This window comes from Ascaphus truei, chromosome 4, assembly GCF_040206685.1.
Source record: "Ascaphus truei isolate aAscTru1 chromosome 4, aAscTru1.hap1, whole genome shotgun sequence".
Lineage (NCBI taxonomy): Eukaryota > Metazoa > Chordata > Amphibia > Anura > Ascaphidae > Ascaphus > Ascaphus truei.
In genome coordinates this window covers 114,655,261-114,674,791 of record NC_134486.1, presented here as the reverse complement: position 1 = coordinate 114,674,791, position 19,531 = coordinate 114,655,261, and the positions used below count along the sequence as shown (strand labels likewise).

Genomic DNA, 19,531 nt, shown 5'->3' with positions numbered 1-19,531 from the left:
ATCCTGGGAGTACCCACATAGCCCGACCCCCTCCCAACACTGCCCACAATTTTCAATTTGGCCCAGTATCTGAAGAGGAGATTACACAAGCGCTCCTCAAACTAAAACTAAGCAGCCAATGCGGACCTGAGTTACTACAATCTAGGTTCCTACGACTTGGTGCCCCAGCCATTGCCAAACCAATTGCTTCCATAGTCAACTCTATCCTGTCTGCAGGCCATATCCCTAAGACCTGGAAAACTGCCAGAGTTGTCCCAATCTTCAAAAGTGGAGACAAAAACACTGTCTCAAACTACAGACCAATCTCACTTCTCCCAATTCTATCCAAAGTCATGGAAAAATGTGTCCACTCCCAATTAAGCGATTACTATACCAAGACAAATTTCCCTAGCCAACTCCAATCTGGCTTTCGTCCCAAACACTCCACCGTAACTACCCTGCTAGAAGTTTGCAATGAAATCCAGTGTGGAATGGAACGGGGACAACTCACTGGTGCAGTATTCCTAGATTTTGCAAAGGCTTTTGATACAGTTGATCATGCTAGCCTGCTTAACAAACTCCAGAGCTCTGGAATAGGGAAGCATGCTTTAAACTGGTTTCAGTCCTACCTATCAGGAAGATCCCAACATATGTCCATCTCAGGCTCTAACTCCAACCCCCTGGATATCACCTGTGGGGTCCCGCAAGGCTCTGTTCTGGGGCCCCTACTCTTCTCAGTGTTCATTAATGATCTTCCCACAGCTTGTAAGGAAGCCTCAATACACATGTATGCAGATGACACAATCCACAGCCATAGCCTCTCTGACCTTCAACACATACTTCAGTCTGACTTTTTGAGACTCGAAAACTGGATTTCTCCTTCTCTTACCGTGCACCCCAAAACTGGAACAACCTACCAGAGACTCTCACATCAACCACCAGTTTAAGTTCTTTCAAATCTAAGGCTGTCTCACATTTTAATCTGGTCTGTAACTGTTTCATTCGCCTATAATATATATATATATATATATATATATATATATATATATATATATATATATATATATATATATATATATATATATATATATATATATATATATATAAATTTTATTTTATTTTTTTACCTGTGCATGCAATGTCTTGTATATAATGTATACCCTATTCATTTATGTAACTGTATCTGTAACCATGTATTATTTGTCTTAACTCTGTGCCCAGGACATACTTGAAAACGAGCGGTAACTCTCAATGTATTACTTCCTGGTAAAATATTTTATAAATAAATAAAATAATCCTGGCAGTCATTTTATAAATGATCAGGAGCCAGAAAATTCACAGCTTTGTTGTGCTGCAGCCCAGAAATAAAATGAAAGAATAACTGCACACCGTAAAATGTTCATGTGGCAACTTGTACTGTTTATTCTTACTTGCTCTGCCCCACTGAGCTGTTTTTTTTCTGCATACTTAAGAGGCCTTTCGGAGAAACAGTCTGAACCTCTCGGATAAGTTCAGTGATGGGTCTGACAGCCAGCCGTGTTAACCTCTGTTTTGGGCTCATGGTTTGAGAAATAAAAACACATTTGAACTATTTTACTGCGAGAGAGGACTGCAACACATTTCAAAGCAGGGAGAAGGTTAAAATGCAGTAAGCAGGGACAAAACGAGAGGTGGAAACAGACACTGTGCCGGTAGAGAAATCTTTAAAAAAAATGGATGTGCCCGAACACGGCACCTTTAAAAAGTCACCTTATTGTTCATCTCCTGCCCACAGGTACCTTTGTGCATTGACTCCTCCAACTTTGCAGTGATTGAGGCTGGATTGAAGTGCTGTCAGGGAAAATGTATTGTAAACAGCATAAGCCTGAAAGAGGGAGAAGAGGACTTCCTGGAGAAAGCAAGAACAATTAAGCGTTTTGGAGCTGCTGTGGTGATCATGGCTTTTGATGAAGTGGGACAAGTGAGTTTCTGGTACCTCATCAGCCTTTTTCTGTACAGTATATCATTCATTTACATGATATTCCAGTGGCCTTTAATATACTGCCAACTGTGGTGGACTCTGGGAAAATGAACAGTTAATAGGAAGGCTGTCGCTGCCTTTACTGCAATTTACATATCGATCACATAATGCTTCTTGGTGTCATTAAAACACATGGCAGTGGAAGTTGTAACTCTAGTAGGTAATGGGGTTAGTGAATTGTCCTAGTACTGTATGTGTAACTGGACATCTTGTGCAAAGGATTACTGTGAGAAAATTAAGCATAACCAGGACAACTTTGTAGGGCAATCAGATCATCCGATCTCACCCGATGCCCGCCTAAGAAAAATCAATTAAAACTATACAGTATGCAAGAAAGTCCGGTCAAATAGGTGGAATATATAATGAAAGACCATTATATTAAAATATGTGAACTTGTTCTTCTCCCTGCTTCTTCTGATTAAATATTATGTAACCCCTCTTTGCCCGGCACAACAAGGAGTCACATCAAAGTGTAATTATTTATGTGCAGGTTGTGCTCGGAGTCGCTGTTTACCTTCTCTGGGCTTGAACACATCCGTGTAGGCTGGTGTAGTAAGCATTGAGGTAGAATGAAGGGCGCCAGGAACTTTTATATTACAAACAGGACAGGCTTTATTTATAGAGTTCGCTGAATAACAACTTCCCCAGATGTATTGCTGCATTCCTGAAGAGGCACAATCTTAGGATATTTAAACTAGTTAGATAGACATTAACTGGTGTCAAACAGTATCGTTGCATTAGGTATTATTGCCCAGACGGCTCTTGCCACTATCCTAGGGAGGTTCTTAACTTGGTACCCGTAGTTCTGGATCTGTGTGGTATTCGCTGTCCCCGAGTTTGGATTTTCCTCCTTCCCACCAGGACCCGTGGTAGAGATACTCCCACCGTCCGGGATACATATCCCATCACCGAGTAGTATACTGCTTATCCCAATGCATCAGTAGGGGCTCTCATTTGAAACTGGGCTGTATGTGCCAAATACACGGTGCTCCAGAACCCTCTATTTAAAAGGATTCTCCCCCCCCCCCCCCCCCCACCCCCCACCCCCAGAGTACCACGCATCCTCCTCTTTCAGGGCAGATAATTAACATCAGACAATTACTATGGGCTGTGACCAGAAGGGACACGATCTCGAACTATAAAATAATAGAAGTGACAAGAAATCCTTAAACACAACTATACACTTAAATATCGCTTACAGTGTATATACAAGTGAGATCCCCCCTCTGTGACGCCTCCACTGACCTAAGGGTCTACAGTAGAAGCTTTTGCAGCTATATTTATACCTTTTGTGTCACCATCCACCTGGATACGGGGGGAGGGGTTTGGATATTGCTCCGCCCTTCTGACCCAGGTGGCAGACTAAACATCTTCCAGAAGGTAGGTGGAGCTAGAAGAATACTTTGTGTCCTTTACTAATTGACAGGATGAACACCTTCTGGAAGGTGGCTAAGCTTCTGCTGAGCTACTTTGCAACAAATATGGGAAGGGGAACAAGTACTTTGACACAACCCATGCAGTTAACCCATTAGGGCCTTAACTTCATAGCTGGCCATAGTAACTCCAGAGGGGGGTTTACATTATAATATTATAATATTGTTCATTACACAGGCCACAGATACGGAGACAAAGGTCCGTGTGTGCACTAGAGCTTACAACCTCCTGGTCAAGAAGCTGAACTTCAACTGCAATGACATAATTTTCGACCCAAACATCTTGACGATCGGTACCGGCATGGAAGAACATGACAAGTACGCCATACACTTTATTGAAGCCACTAAAATGATAAAGGTGCGTGGAGAGAAAAACAGGAAAGGTTTGGTGGCTGAGTTTACATTTACCAATAAATATAGCATTCAACCTGTTCATACTGTACACTGGTAAGATTTCTGTTGGAAAGAGCAAACAAGTTGACGTCTATGGCTGCAGACAGTATATGAGTACAATAGAACGGCAATAAAAGATTTTAATGGTAAATCAGAAACAGGCTTTCAACAGGTTTAAATTTGGAACCGTAATTTTAGCTACAGTAAGGTGTGTGTGTGTGTGTGTGTGTATATATTTAAGTAATAATCCATGAAGAACAGGGCATTACTGGCCAATAATGCCCTGGCTGGATGAGTTGAAGGCCCGAGGCGAAGACGAGGGACTTTAACCCAGCCAGGGCATTATTGGCCAGTAATGCCCTGTTCTGAGGGGATTATTACTATTATAGGCTAAATGTAGGCTTATTTCATAAAGAATAGACACTTTTGTATAGTTAAATAGATTTTTTTTTATTCAAATAAAATGGTAAATACATGAAACCACCTCTATATACTCTTACACTGCAGATAGCTATATCCACACACTGCCGCCCCCTCTGTGTACACACACACATGCTCACACACCAGCTCACACACACACACACGCACACACCACAGTGCCTCTACACACACACACACGCACACACCACAGTGCCTCTACACACACACACACACACACACCACAGTGCCTCCACACACACACACACACACACACACACACACACACACACACACACACACACACACACACACACACACCACAGTGCCTCTACACACACACACACACACACACACACACCACAGTGCCTCTACACACACACACACACACACACACACACACACACACACACACACACACACACACACACACCACAGTGCCTCTATACACACACATACACACACACACACACACACACACCACAGTGCCTCTACACACACACACACACACACACACACACACACCACAGTGCCTCTACACACACACACACACACACACACACACACACACACACACACACACACACACACACACACACACACACACACACACCACAGTGCCTCTATACACACACACACCACAGTGCCTCTATACACACACACACACACACACACACTGGAGCTCTAGACACACAACACAGCACCTCCTCTACACTCACTACACAGCACCTCTACACACGCAGCACCTCTACACACGCAGCACCTCTACACACGCAGCAGCTCTACACACACAAACTCTGCTACTACACATACAACAGCACAACACACACAGACACACACACACACACACACACACACACACTGCAGCCACAATCAAAAATGCAGCCACAATCAAAAATGCAGCCACTTACTAAACTTTGCACTTTCCCCCCCCAGCTCTACACACAACACAGCACATCTACACACATACACACACACACACACACACACACACACACACACTCATACACACACACACACACACACACACACACACACACACACACACACACACACACACACACACACTTCTTTGCAGTCTCACCCCCCCCCTCCCCCCCCCCCCAATTCAACTGAATCTGCTCAGAACATCTCAGTCAGCTCGGGAGGGGGAGGAGTCAAACCGTGACTGATACTTTTTGACCAATCCCCTGCCATGTCTCAGAGCTTTTACTTAATTCAAACCAATCCCCTGCTCTGTCTCAGCTGTTCTGCAAGCTGATTGGCTGGAAATAAACAGATTGAAAACTGCATTTTGCAAGCTGCTGAAATTCAGCGAATTACTGTGGATAATGCCCGGAATTTTAACCAATCAGAGAGCAGGGTTTTCAATAATGCCCTGAATTGTACTGCTTTAGCCTATAATACAATATAAACATTCATCTTATAATGAAGAGTAATGGTGCTTGTAACTGTAATTGAACATTTCAGTCATATGGACTGCTAGTGGTCTTGTAATTTACCATATAGTTTCTGGTTAGTAATTGTTCAGTTGATTTAGTCTCTGTGCCTAATTTCTATGGTGCATTATTCTGCATAGTAATATGCCATGCTATTTTCGGGATAACAATGATTTGAATACTAAATTGATTAACAGGAGTCTCTGAGAGGAGCCAAAGTCAGCGGGGGTCTATCCAATCTTTCCTTCTCATTTCGAGGAATGGAAGCCATCCGGGAGGCCATGCATGGAGTCTTCCTTTACCACGCCATCAAGGTATGTCTTGCAGACGTGGACACGTTCCATAAGACACTAATGCTATTAGGGTCATCGTAATGCCATATTACACGGTCTGATTTGATGGCTTCTCTGACAGCGAAGAGGTTGAAAATACAAATGATCAAAATAAACCAGTTTCATCTAAGGAGGTAGTGAGGTAACACCATGTCCTAGATCAGGGGTGGCCAATTCCAGTACCCAAGGGCCACCAACAGGCCAGGTATTAGGGATATCTGTAAGGAATCCGCTCCGCAGTTTACTGGTTGCCTTACCTTGCAGACGTGTGCAGTCCTGGAGCACCTCTCCTGATGTTTGCTGCAGCCTGGATTCACTCACCAAAGCTATACACACTCCCTCTGGTATCTACTGCAGCTGTGCAGCCTATCACTGCAACCTAGACTTGCATTCATTCATTGGAGCAGTACCTTCACACCCCCCTCCGGGGATTGGCCCGCTGGCCTTTAAGTATTGTCTTCCCATAATGCTCCCTGCCGAGCATAGTCCTTCCTGGATGTCACTATCTGTTCTGCCACAAGCCCTCGCTTGTTCCTGTCCCTCATGCTGAAGCGGAGTATTCTCCTTGTTGTCTGCAGCTCCAGGTTTCCTAAGGCCGGCTGCTATATTCACGCAGCGGTCTGCTCCAGTCTCCTGTGTTGTAGCTGAGTACTCTTCTTGTTCACTTCAGCTCCTTGTTCCTGGGACCGGCTGCTATATTCACGCAGCGGTCCACTCCTGTTCTCCTGTGCTGACGCAGAGGTTTCGTCCCTGCGTCCTTCAGCCTCCTGGATTCCTGCACTGAAGCGGAGGTTTTCGTCCCGGCGTCCTTCAGTCTCCTGGATTCCTGCACAGTAGCGGAGGTTTCCCTGTGTATCTTCAGCTTCCTGGTTCCTGGGGCCTACTCTTTCCCTAATCTAGAGAGGCCGTGTCCTGGTTCCTGCGCTGAGACAGAGGATTCCCTAGCCCGCTCAGGACTCTTGCGCTGTAGCACTGGTGCACCCGTGCAGCAAAGCGGTGTGCTACTCTGGTCTGCTTACCATCTCCTGTGACCAGCACCATGGGCCATGGCCGTCGCTCGCGCAGAGCCCAACCCCGCGCTCCTAAGCTGAAGCGGGGTTCTCCTGACTACATGTTGCCGAACTCTTGCCTGAACAATGTTTATCCTGATGTCTCCTGTCCTGACCCTGGCTTCTACAACGACGACGCTGTCTTCTCCAATCCTGATCCTGCGACATATGACTACGAACTGCGCAATCCGGATCAGCCTGCGCGGTCTCAGGTCGGTGCTTTTACAACCCCACCTCAGCCTCGCGGTCCGGTCCTGGTTTGTGGCGAGCAGAACCCTGACAGTATGCTCGGCCGCACAAACTCGGACCGCCCTGTGGTGAGGGTTGGTAAGTTTCTGTCTGAAAGCCTCTCCCAGCCTGTAAACCAGTCCTAGTGTGAATACCAATTTCTATGTGAGATAATACCCCTGATTGAAGATCTGATTGTGTTTGTAGGTTTAACCCCTTTGCAAAACAAATGCCGTAATGATCTCATGATGAAGGTTTACCGCCTCCGGGACTTAAAACAATCGCTGGCCGCTTGTATTTGCTTTCCTGGTTACCCTTTAACTTGGGAAAATGTGTACCCTTTAGAATTGGACGACGCCCAAAAGGAACTCTCTTCCCTGGCCTTGTCTTTAGACATTTATATAGCAAAAGAGGACCCTCTCCTCATGTTGGCTGATGCCCAAAAAACACTCTATATCCTTTCCATGACATTGGACATTTGCATAAAGGAACAGGATCCTCCCCTCGCCAGCTTCGCTGCCGCTTGGCTGTATCCCTGGTCTACCACGGATCCTTGCCCTGAGTGTATGCCCGGGTTCCCTGACACCAATGATATGTTTTCGTTAACCCCTGCCGATCAGTCCTGTGAGGTCCCCCTGGAGAATACATATGTTGCTCTACCCAGCCCTAATGTTCTTGTATCAGAGAATAAGTTCATTAGTTCTCCTATTTCTAGCTCAGAAGTCCTTTCTCTAGGTCTTGAGGGTTTTCCAGCTTTAACCCCTGCCGAGCAGTCCTGTGAGGTTCCCCTGGAGAATACATATGTTTCACTAGCCAACACTAAGGTTCTACTATCAGAGAATAAGTCCCTTTGTTCCCCTATTTCTAAATCCGAATCTGTCACTCCAGCTCTTGAGGGTTTTCCAGCTTTAAACTCTGCTAGGCAGTTCTGTGCGCTTTCCCCGTCAGAGAAAGAATCCCTAAGTTCTGTTCCCAGGGTCATTTCTGTATTAACCCCTGAGGGGCAGCTCTCTGAGTTTCCTTTGGTAAATCCCTGTTCTCTGTCAGCCATGGTCACGCCCCTAGCTTCAGAGGAGAGATTCCTGGTCTGTCCTAATACAGAGAGATTACCTATGTTTTACTCTCAGGCATTGTCTGCATTAACCCCTGTAAATTCTTGCTGCCTCCAAGTTAATGCCTTCGTTTTAGCCTCAGAGAATGAGTCCACAAGTCAGACAGCAGAGGTTGCATTGAGGGATTCCCATAACCGTACGGAGTCCCTAGAGATTCTTTGCTATAAATCCCCTGCTTCAGCTCAAGTTTCCGCAGTTTCGTCTCCGGAGACTTCGGCTAAAGTTCTGGTTCCTGATAAATGTATTCAGGAGTCAGGTTTTTCCCTAAGCTTGCTCGCAGAGTTCCTTCTCCCGGGTGTTTCGCTGAACCAGCCTGTCGCCCACATAGCGGTGATCCCTGCTTCAGCGCATAGTTCCCACATTATGGAGTCTGCAGTAATTTCTGGTTTCCCAGACATTCCTTACCAAATACCTACTTCAGAGACCAGTACAGTTATGATTCACCCCCGTGTACTGTCTGAGTTCTCCTCCTCTTTAAGCTTAGGGTTAAAAGCATACAGTAGTCTGTATGTCCCTCCTGGGGTTCATATTATGTTCCCAGGAATGTTTGCTGACGCACGGTTTTCTCCCCAAAGTGACGCTTTTTCATATAGATTAGTAAAAAGCTTGCACACTGTATCCCTTTTCGCTGAATTGTGTCTTACTAGTTTTGAGACTCTGAGAGGTAATGATTCTCCTTCTGATTCTGAAGCTCTTCCTACAAGGAGTATCCTGATTGCGGGTCCCCCTGATTTCTCTGTCCAGGCTAATTCTCCAGGGATCAGCATATCTGTGGTCACTTCCTTAGTACTGTCTGAGGTCACCATGCATATATTACAAGTCCTGGGGTTTAAATCTGAGCTATTTAGCTGTCCTGCCTTTGCTGAAACCCAGTCCCTCAGTACTGTGTCTAAATATGCCCCAGCAAACATGGGGTTACTCTGGGAAGAAATGAAAACTCCTGTCTTAAAGGGTATTTTTTCTCACATGTCCAGCAAATCTAGAACCTCAGTAATTGTTTCTAAGTCACTTATCAATACATCTGATTTTTTCTCTAATCAAACCCAGACACCCTCACTATCGGTTAGGAGTCCTGTGATCAGAGATTTTGCACTAGAAAACACACCAATTCATGTTTTTGTCAGGTTAGGTACCCCTGTGGTTAGGGCCATTGCAGTTTCGGAAAAGACTCCTTGTACTCCTAAGGTGCCTGTCATTAAGAGTTTTCATAGTTCATACTTGCTGCTTGTTGATTCTCAGGGCCCTGTCACTGAGGTACAGACTTCAGCTTCTGATGTTAGCTTCCCTCCCACCACTACCCTGGCTCTGCCTTTTTCTCAAGCTACTGATTTAAAGATCCCAAGGACTATTCCTGATTCACTGACAATATTATCTCCCAATGAAGATTTCCCAGTATTGGAGAGCTCTACTGTTGTTTGCTTCTCTGCTCCTGCTAAACCATGGTTTTGTCCCTCGGAATTTTCGGTTGCCCCTGTTATTTCCTCTCAGTTGGAAATACTCTGTACGTATCCCAAGATTTCGGTCCCTATGCCTGGTTTACTGCTTGCCTTGTCACCTTCCATACCAATACCGGGAGATGCTTCCAACAAACCTATACCCTTACTAACCATTACCTGGGAGCCTTCTAGAGGAAAAATTCCTTGCAAATTCCAACATGCAGTGGTCAGCCAAGACTTTTTCTGTTACAAAGTTCCTCCTGGTGTATTCGATCAACTATCAGGGCCGCTGATCCTAGAGTCCGGTTCATTTATTAAAGACTGGGCTTCCTGTAGGGGTTCTCCTGCCGTTTCTGCTCTGGAACCCTCTGGTTCTTCACAGCCCTGGATTTCCAAGTCATTTTGCGAGGCGAGCCATGTACCAAAGATGTTTCTTCCATCAATCTCATATCCTAGAACTGTACTCACCAAAGAACTGCTCGTTTACGGATGCCCTTTCCACCTAAAGAATTTTAGGAACAACTCAATGTCCCCAAGACCCATGGATGGTCCTGTCTGGCCGCAGTTCTCACCGGGGGGTGGGGGTACACTAAGGACTAACCACGAGTCTCTGGACCACGACTCTAACCCCAATCCTAGACGGTTCAGCAACAATTCCCGGTCCCCCAACTCTAGGTGTGCTCATGTTCGCCCGGAGGTCTCGCGTGAAGGGGGGGGTACTGTAAGGAATCCGCTCCGCAGTTTACTGGTTGCCTTACCTTGCAGACGTGTGCAGTCCTGGAGCACCTCTCCTGATGTTTGCTGCAGCCTGGATTCACTCACCAAAGCTATACACACTCCCTCTGGTATCTACTGCAGCTGTGCAGCCTATCACTGCAACCTAGACTTGCATTCATTCATTGGAGCAGTACCTTCACACCCCCCTCCGGGGATTGGCCCGCTGGCCTTTAAGTATTGTCTTCCCATAATGCTCCCTGCCGAGCATAGTCCTTCCTGGATGTCACTATCTGTTCTGCCACAAGCCCTCGCTTGTTCCTGTCCCTCATGCTGAAGCGGAGTATTCTCCTTGTTGTCTGCAGCTCCAGGTTTCCTAAGGCCGGCTGCTATATTCACGCAGCGGTCTGCTCCAGTCTCCTGTGTTGTAGCTGAGTACTCTTCTTGTTCACTTCAGCTCCTTGTTCCTGGGACCGGCTGCTATATTCACGCAGCGGTCCACTCCTGTTCTCCTGTGCTGAAGCAGAGGTTTCGTCCCTGCGTCCTTCAGCCTCCTGGATTCCTGCACTGAAGCGGAGGTTTTCGTCCCGGCGTCCTTCAGTCTCCTGGATTCCTGCACAGTAGCGGAGGTTTCCCTGTGTATCTTCAGCTTCCTGGTTCCTGGGGCCTACTCTTTCCCTAATCTAGAGAGGCCGTGTCCTGGTTCCTGCGCTGAGACAGAGGATTCCCTAGCCCGCTCAGGACTCTTGCGCTGTAGCACTGGTGCACCCGTGCAGCAAAGCGGTGTGCTACTTTGGTCTGCTTACCATCTCCTGTGACCAGCACCATGGGCCATGGCCGTCGCTCGCGCAGAGCCCAACCCCGCGCTCCTAAGCTGAAGCGGGGTTCTCCTGACTACATGTTGCCGAACTCTTGCCTGAACAATGTTTATCCTGATGTCTCCTGTCCTGACCCTGGCTTCTACAACGACGACGCTGTCTTCTCCAATCCTGATCCTGCGACATATGACTACGAACTGCGCAATCCGGATCAGCCTGCGCGGTCTCAGGTCGGTGCTTTTACAACCCCACCTCAGCCTCGCGGTCCGGTCCTGGTTTGTGGCGAGCAGAACCCTGACAATATCCCTGCTTCAGCACAGGTGACTCAGTCATTCTGAGCCTGTATACATAGTCATTCTGATTGAGCCACCTGTGCTGAAGCAGGGATATCCTTAAAACCTGATCTGTTGCTGGCCCTTGAGGACTGGAGTTGGCCACCCCTGTTCTAGATCTTTACTAACGTCCTTTGCGAAAGTATCGCGATCTATAGTTTAAACCACGGGTGCGCAAACTTTTTGTCCGGCGCCCCCTCCCTGCTTTCCCCCACTGCTCGCTCCGCCCCATACCTTGTATCAAGCGTCAAATGACGCTGCGGGTCACATGACCCCATAGCGTGGCGTCATTTGACGCCGCGTTGCTATGGCGACGCCTCAGACCAAGCCTTCTGAATCAAGGTAAGTCAGTTGCAGAGGTCTCAAGCAGTCCCCCGGCATTAATTTAAATGCCTTGGGGAAGAGGTTGGGGCATTTAACGGCCGAGCACCCCTGGTTTAGACTAACGTGCCTCTACGATTCAATTTACATGACGGGAAAGATACCTGTAGCTTGCATGGCCACTCGCAGCACCTTTTCCAAACATATATACTTGTCAAGATTTGTATTACCATACCAATACATAATCATTGATTTGTCCCTCTGTCTTTTGTAGATCGGCATGGACATGGGAATAGTAAACGCAGGAAACCTTCCTGTGTACGACGATATTGACAAAGAGCTTCTTCAGCTGTGCGAAGATCTCATCTGGAACAAAGATGCTGAAGCGACAGAAAAACTTCTAAAATATGCCCAGGTATTACGGTGTATGGCTCAATGACACAGGGTGGTTATGTTGCATGTACGGCAAGAGCACTGTTTTTGCAAATATATCAGATTCCCTGTGAATCCAAACCCGCATTATTTTAAAATGTTAGTTTGTGTAGTAGTATTTTGATATGCTACTAGTGCATTTAGTAATTCATTATACATAAAGCAAGAAAGAAGAGGTCACCTTCTTATTTCATTTATTTTGTTTGTGTGGAAGGCGGATAAGGACTGAAACATTTTTCAATGGTTGGAACAAATAGTTTGTGGGTACTTCTTATGTTTTATTTTCCCATACATGCAGACAGAAACCGGGACAAAGTGGGATAAACGGGCTTTCTTGTATCTGTAGCTGCATGTTCTATATGTAAATTTTTTTTTTTAAAAAGAGATGCCTTTTTCATGCCGCCTTTTGTTTCATCTTTGGATATTCAAATTTTAAATATCAGATTTATCAAGGGCACATTTTTTTCACAGTTTTTCTTTTACAGCTTGTACACGTAATATACAAAAAAGTATCTTAACATGTTTTAAGAATTTTGGATTTGGATCTTTAATAAAAAAAAAAAAATCCAAGACGAGTGCAACAGAATTGTACGTGCTTTATTTAAATGTACTTCAGTTATATGTACAGGGATTACATGAATAACCAGATTGAATCTGTATAATTAACCCTGTTGCTTCTGTACTGACCAGTAATAATACCACGCATAGCTTTTCTGTAGTGATATGGTACTGTATATAAAGCCTTGTTATAATTAATATACAGTACTTCAGCTAATATGAATAATGTATTCAGACAAAGGCCAAAGGTGGGAAGAAAGTGATCCAGACTGATGAATGGAGAAGCAACTCTGTAGAGGAGAGGCTGGAATATGCACTTGTCAAGGTAAATATGCAAGGAGTATAGCGCTATAATATCTATGTATTTTATGAAAGGGAAGCATGACAATCACAGGTGCACTATTCTACGCAGAGTAATAGATAAGTGCCTCATTTCGCTGCTAAGAATAGGGCTGTAATTTAAAAAGTGGCTTAATGAGTGCAGCCGCTTTTAAATGATCATTCATTTAAAAAAAAAAGACTTCTCAAGTCTCCCCTGCTTTGGGTTCTTTTTTGTTGACTGATATTATCTGCATCATAATTATAATAAATATAATGGGATACTGGCTGTGCGATTGTTGGGGACCCGGGAGAAAGCTTTGGTTGCTGATGATTTCTGTTACCTGCAGTAATTATAACAGAAACACTCATGAAAGGGTAGAGCCCCTTCAAATTTCCTTGTGCTGCAGAGATTCACTCCAGGTATATGAAGTCCATTTAAATCAGCAACATGATAACAGACCATAAGGGGTTAACACATATGATGAACAGCAAATGAGTCTACTGACTCTCCCCTAGTATGGGAGCAGCCTGGCAACATACAGAGGGTTGACCCAGTAGGTTAAGTAACCTGCTAGGGACCCCTCAAATGTATAAATAGTGCACTAAAAGTGCCTGTTCCCCTGGGGTGCTTAAGAATAAGAAATAAACTTACTCAGTTCTTTCATTGGTCTGTTCCAGTTGGCGTGCTCCAGGCTTGTGAGCAATAAAGTAGCAGGATATCCTCTCCATAGGAAAGTAATCAGCGGGCACTGCTTGGACAAAAAATGGCAAGAAGGCTGGACTGTGCAAAAAATATAAAAGCCTTTATTGGTTCCCGGCAAACATGGATAAAAAAGGGGAGAAGGAGTCCCCTCTTAGCATATATATATATATATATATATATATATATATATATATATATATACACACACACACACACACACACACACACACACACACACACACACACACACACACACACACACACACACACAGCACCTGTGAGTGAAACATGCTACAGGCTTGTTATGAAAGGATGGTGCTTGAGTACATGTATTAAAAAAATAATCTGTTTTTACAGTAGTTGTATAGTTTGACGCAGGCATTTTTAAACCTGCATTCTGATGAAATACATCAGGACGCTGCAAAATGATTGTGAGGTTAACAAAATTAAGAAATGTAAAAATGTGTTGCCTAAAATGTTGGCCTACAAAAGCAAATTGGTCTATTTTTGACCTAATGGAGATCAACTATGGCAGTAATTACATTTGAAAAAAAATAGGAATTATAAACTAACATCTCGCATTTATTTATTTTTTATTATTATTCAGGGTATTGAAAAATATGTTGTAGAGGACACAGAGGAAGCAAGAACAAACAAGGAAAGGTATAAGAGACCTCTCCACATCATTGAAGGACCTCTCATGAATGGCATGAAAATAGTCGGAGAGCTGTTTGGTGCTGGGAAGATGTTCTTGCCTCAGGTACACTGAAGCAGACACTTTATCGGTAGTAGACTTTTGCAGAATGAAAACTCTAAATGTGGTTTTAGCCAATACTGCTCGACCTGGGCCTGGAGAAGGTGACAAAGCAGCACTGAGTACAGATGGGCCAATGTGTCTTGGTACACACCAGGGTATATTTCACAGAATTCACAAACATTTGTATGCATTTTGCATAGGAACCTGCTATTGAGACTTACCTTGACGTTGGTAAGCAGGCTAATTATTTGATGAAAAGATGCAACCACAAGTCTCCTTTGTCTTACAGATTTGGTTTCACTATGTATATTTATTTCCCCATTTATTGTTAGCCCAGTGGGAGAAGCGCAGGGGTTCACTTTCTGTTTTTTGATACCCAACAGGGCAACAACAATTCTGGTTATTACTTTGCAGTCGGCGAGGCTAATTTATAGAAGATGATTACAACATCATTGTCAAGGAACTTAAAACTAAATGAGTTGGAGTACTCTCAACCTGTACCTCTCTGATGTATAAGATTACGAATGTTGTTTAGAAGAGCAGTTCTGTTTTGATTGGAAAGATGTTGATCCTTTGGCATAAAATGTAATTATAAGGGAATAGGATTTACCTGTGTGTGAAATGAAAAGTACAAACACCTTCATTTAGAGACACTCACCGTTAAATTCTATCAAATTAACTGTATTCTGTAAAATGCTTAATTAACAGTTCGGACCTCAGAGCGATCTTCCTCGGGATGATAAAATATTGTCGTAGGAAACATTTTAACCGGTAGCGCAGTTTTTTTGCACCCGTTTTACTTTATTTGATAGCTGCAGCACAAATCGGTATACTATTCATTTTAGATATATGTTGTGCTTTCTGTCACTTCCTTGGAAGAGATAATGACAAAACAATTCCATATGATAATTTGTCTTCTCTGTTTATGGGTGCAGGTGATAAAGTCAGCTCGGGTTATGAAAAAGGCAGTGGGACACCTCATTCCCTTTATGGAAAAGGAAAGAGAGGAGATGAGAGCCTTGACAGGCAGCGTGGAAGAAGACGTAAGTCCTAATTATTTATTCATTACTTATTTTTACATAATGCACATGGTAAAAGCAGAGTTTTACATCATAGAAATAACAGGCACCTTATTAGATACATATATTACAGTTTCTTATAAATGTGCAGTTGCGTCATATTTGCAGCCTTTTCTGGGCCATTTATGTCAATAGGCCATAAGGTAAATATATAAAATAGAGCAAATTGTCATGAAAAATCACAAGATACCAAATGATGTTCAAAGAAGATTATATGTTTAGTATACGTACAGTGATTGTACACATTGTAATATGATCAGTCACAAGAACTAAACGATCACCCAAATATACAGTACATACAATGTGTGGGGAGTAATTACAATGACAAGAGACTAATACAAACTGAAAACACAATATCAAAGTAGTATCTTGCCAAAGATCTAGATGTATCACAGGCTGACACCTTAGAGAAAGGGACTCAAGGTTTCAGGCTGCAAAGCGCCCTTTATCAAGACTAACCGCACATGTATCCAGCTAATTGTAGGCGGCTGCCATCTCCTCATCACGTCCAAGATTACATCACAACATGTGAGACAATGGCGTTATGCTTATTTATACGTGCAGACGTCTGAACTAGTAGAACACTGAATGTGCTTTATTCATGTGAATGCATTAATGTAATAAAGTTACAAAATGCAAGAAAGAGAACACAAATCTTTTATCCAAACCAGTGCTTGTCAAACATTTCCTGGGGACACCTCTTCCTGACCAGATTTTTGGTATAAGCATTTGAGATATACTGTATATTGTATGAAGTTTGATTACACTAATATGTACTGTATAAGCAGTTTATACCCAAAAAGTTAAAGTATCCCTCAAACCTGTTTGGGATGGGAATACCTAGGGACACATTTCACATCCTCTGATCCAAACAGAACATATTATCTTTGTGGATGCTAGACCTTAAAACTTTGGACATTTGGGTAAATCAAGTGTCACACAGAATATGCTCTTATCAGTCTGGTTTAAGTACTGGAGCAGTGCAGTAACCCCACGTATCACATTTTGTGAAAGAAACATACAGTGGAAGCATCTAGTGAAGAGTCAAACGCGTGTGTGTGTGTGTGTATACTGTACATATATCAAAAGAAGTGGGCACTCCAGGATTCATAGTGATTAAATGTATTCAACGTTTCCAAGACGGGATACAACTAAATGACTCCTTGCTTATGGGAGCCTAGTTGCTAAATATTTTTTTAAGTAAGGCTCATTTTCAATAATAAAGCAATTAAGCAATCTCTTTGCATCAGGGTGTTCTCCTTAACTAAAATATTGTTAATTCAAAAAAAATGTGTTTGTATTTGGTATATTGACATAAGTGAGTTGAACATGTGCAACATACTGTAGCTTGTTTTATACATGGAATTATTATGCCTGTTCGTAGAATCCATATCAAGGCACCATTGTACTGGCAACAGTGAAAGGAGATGTACATGACATTGGCAAGAATATTGTAGGAGTTGTGCTGGGATGCAATAATTTCAGGTTGGTATTCCGTGAAATGTTTTGTATAAAGTAACCCTCCCCCATGTTTATTTGCATAACTACCCAGAATCCTCTGTGTTATGTTGGTAGCAGTACTTTAATGATCTACTATACAGTATATCGGTGACGGTAGTAGTATATTAAAAGTATAAGTCCCCATTGCTAAAGAGCTTACTATCTAAACTTGAGAGTTTCAGGGAGGAGATGGAAACTGATTTACCCAAATCAGAGTGTATTTTCACCCCTTTAGTGCCAAGTCCTTTCCTACATGATAGTAAGGCATTTGTAGTTAATTGGAAAGCCAAGTTACGCTTTTCCTTAAAGAAAAAATGTATTGCAAAGATATATTTACATTTTTTTTTTATTTTCAGGGTTCTTGATCTGGGAGTTATGACTCCATGTGACAAGATACTCAGAGCTGCAATCGAAAACAAAGCAGGTGAGCAGTACACATACCTTATTTCTGGACATTTGATTTGCTATTTACAGACGACTTTGTAATGGTCTAAATATCTTGTTAACTCGCTGTATCTTTCTGCTGTGGAACACAAATGATAATAAGTGATTTTACTTTTTCCGTTCACTAAAACAAAATACAATGATTATTTTTAAAATCTCATTCCCACAATATTGCAACCTTGTATCTTTTCATTTTGGTTGCAATCTTCGATGTGGGTAAAATGAGGAAAGACCTTATAAAGAGGAAAGGACACTAAATTCATGAATTATGAGGCATCAAATGTAAATAAATTGTGGGTAGTGTGAAATTGGGGAATGGAATGAAGAGACGTATATGAAACAAGTAGCATGGATGAATTTAGCAAAGTGTAAATTTTGTCCTCAAAATTTCTCTGCCTTTGAATGCTGAGAATATACGATGTGGATCTCTGCAGAGGGGAAGCCATTACAAGTTCAGTGTTTACTGAACTAAAAAAAGTTTGGTTCACAAAACATTTGAACAAAGATATTGATCACATGACGACACAACTGAGCTCACTTTTGACCGTCTTTGCCCTTGATCCGTTGTAGACGTAATTGGACTGTCTGGTCTCATCACTCCGTCTCTGGAAGAAATGATTTTTGTTGCCAAGGAGATGGAACGACTTGCAATAAAGATTCCTCTGCTCATTGGTGGAGCAACAACATCTCGGTATGTGGTATTCCAAACAATCAGTAGCTCAAGAGTTTTCATGTTTTGGAGTATAGCCAAACAGAGCTAAGTAAAAACACCTGCATGGAGTTGATACTCAAAAACAGAACTACTTTCCTTTTTATCCATTTTTTTTTTTGTTTCCTGTTTACATACTTCATTGTGAAATACTGCCAAACATACCTGAAACTAGGAATTAAATGGCTAAAATATTTAGGTGAAATATCATCTTTTGTTGTGATTCTTAAAAATGTCTGCCATGGCAATTTTCCAAAAACTGGCTTATAACTCGGCACTGATCACTTGGACTTTAATTGCTACATTTTCGTTTCCCAATTTTTTTCCCACCTCAAAATGTTTTTACAGTAAGTTAACAGTTCCCCCCTCCCCCCCCCCCCCAAAAAAAACCTAATAGACTGATTCACGCTTAGTTATAAAGCAGTTTTTAGAACATTTATATTTGTTTTTAAAGAGGCAGTCACACTTGGTGGCACAAACAAAACGGGGAATAAAATAACATGACTTTCTAATAAAAATAGAAAGTTAGTACTGTTGGTTTTATTTATCTTTAATGTTTCAAAAAACATTTAGGTGAATGCAAATTGATGTTACATAGCATTTTTGCAGGCAAGTGTCCCTGCCCTGTAGACCAGGGAGAAAAATTGATTTACCCAAGGTCACAAGGAGCTTACACTGGGATTTGAACCAGGTTACCCTGCTTTAATCTCGGTGTCATTGTTTACAGAGCCAATGTCTTTACTCATTGAGCCACTTTTCATTCTGTGTCTTGAAAGACAAATTGAGGTTGAGTGATCCTATTCTATATATCGTTCTGTCAGTGAGGGAACGTGCCCGCCAGTCAATGCCATTTCATTCACCTTTGCAGAACTCACACTGCTGTGAAAATAGCACCACGATACAGTTCCCCAGTAATCCATGTGTTGGACGCATCCAAAAGTGTGGTGGTCGTAAGTTTTATATTCATCTTTTTATTTTCTTTATAGGAAAGTGTGTGTGTGTGTG

General features: G+C 43.0%; 1 protein-coding gene across 2 annotated transcripts in view; it reads left to right on the top strand.

Annotated features, from left to right (window-relative positions):
- Positions 1-19,531, top strand: part of MTR (5-methyltetrahydrofolate-homocysteine methyltransferase) — an 89,689-nt gene that overhangs the window by 47,852 nt on the left and 22,306 nt on the right. For both annotated transcript variants that reach the window (XM_075596481.1, XM_075596482.1), the window contains exons 15-25: positions 1,754-1,939; positions 3,611-3,790; positions 5,879-5,995; positions 12,298-12,438; positions 13,249-13,338; positions 14,645-14,797; positions 15,730-15,837; positions 17,258-17,358; positions 17,730-17,797; positions 18,388-18,508; positions 19,395-19,476. In XM_075596481.1, coding sequence (XP_075452596.1) covers positions 1,754-1,939; positions 3,611-3,790; positions 5,879-5,995; positions 12,298-12,438; positions 13,249-13,338; positions 14,645-14,797; positions 15,730-15,837; positions 17,258-17,358; positions 17,730-17,797; positions 18,388-18,508; positions 19,395-19,476 — 1,347 coding nt within the window. The remainder of the gene's footprint in view (positions 1-1,753; positions 1,940-3,610; positions 3,791-5,878; positions 5,996-12,297; positions 12,439-13,248; positions 13,339-14,644; positions 14,798-15,729; positions 15,838-17,257; positions 17,359-17,729; positions 17,798-18,387; positions 18,509-19,394; positions 19,477-19,531) is intronic.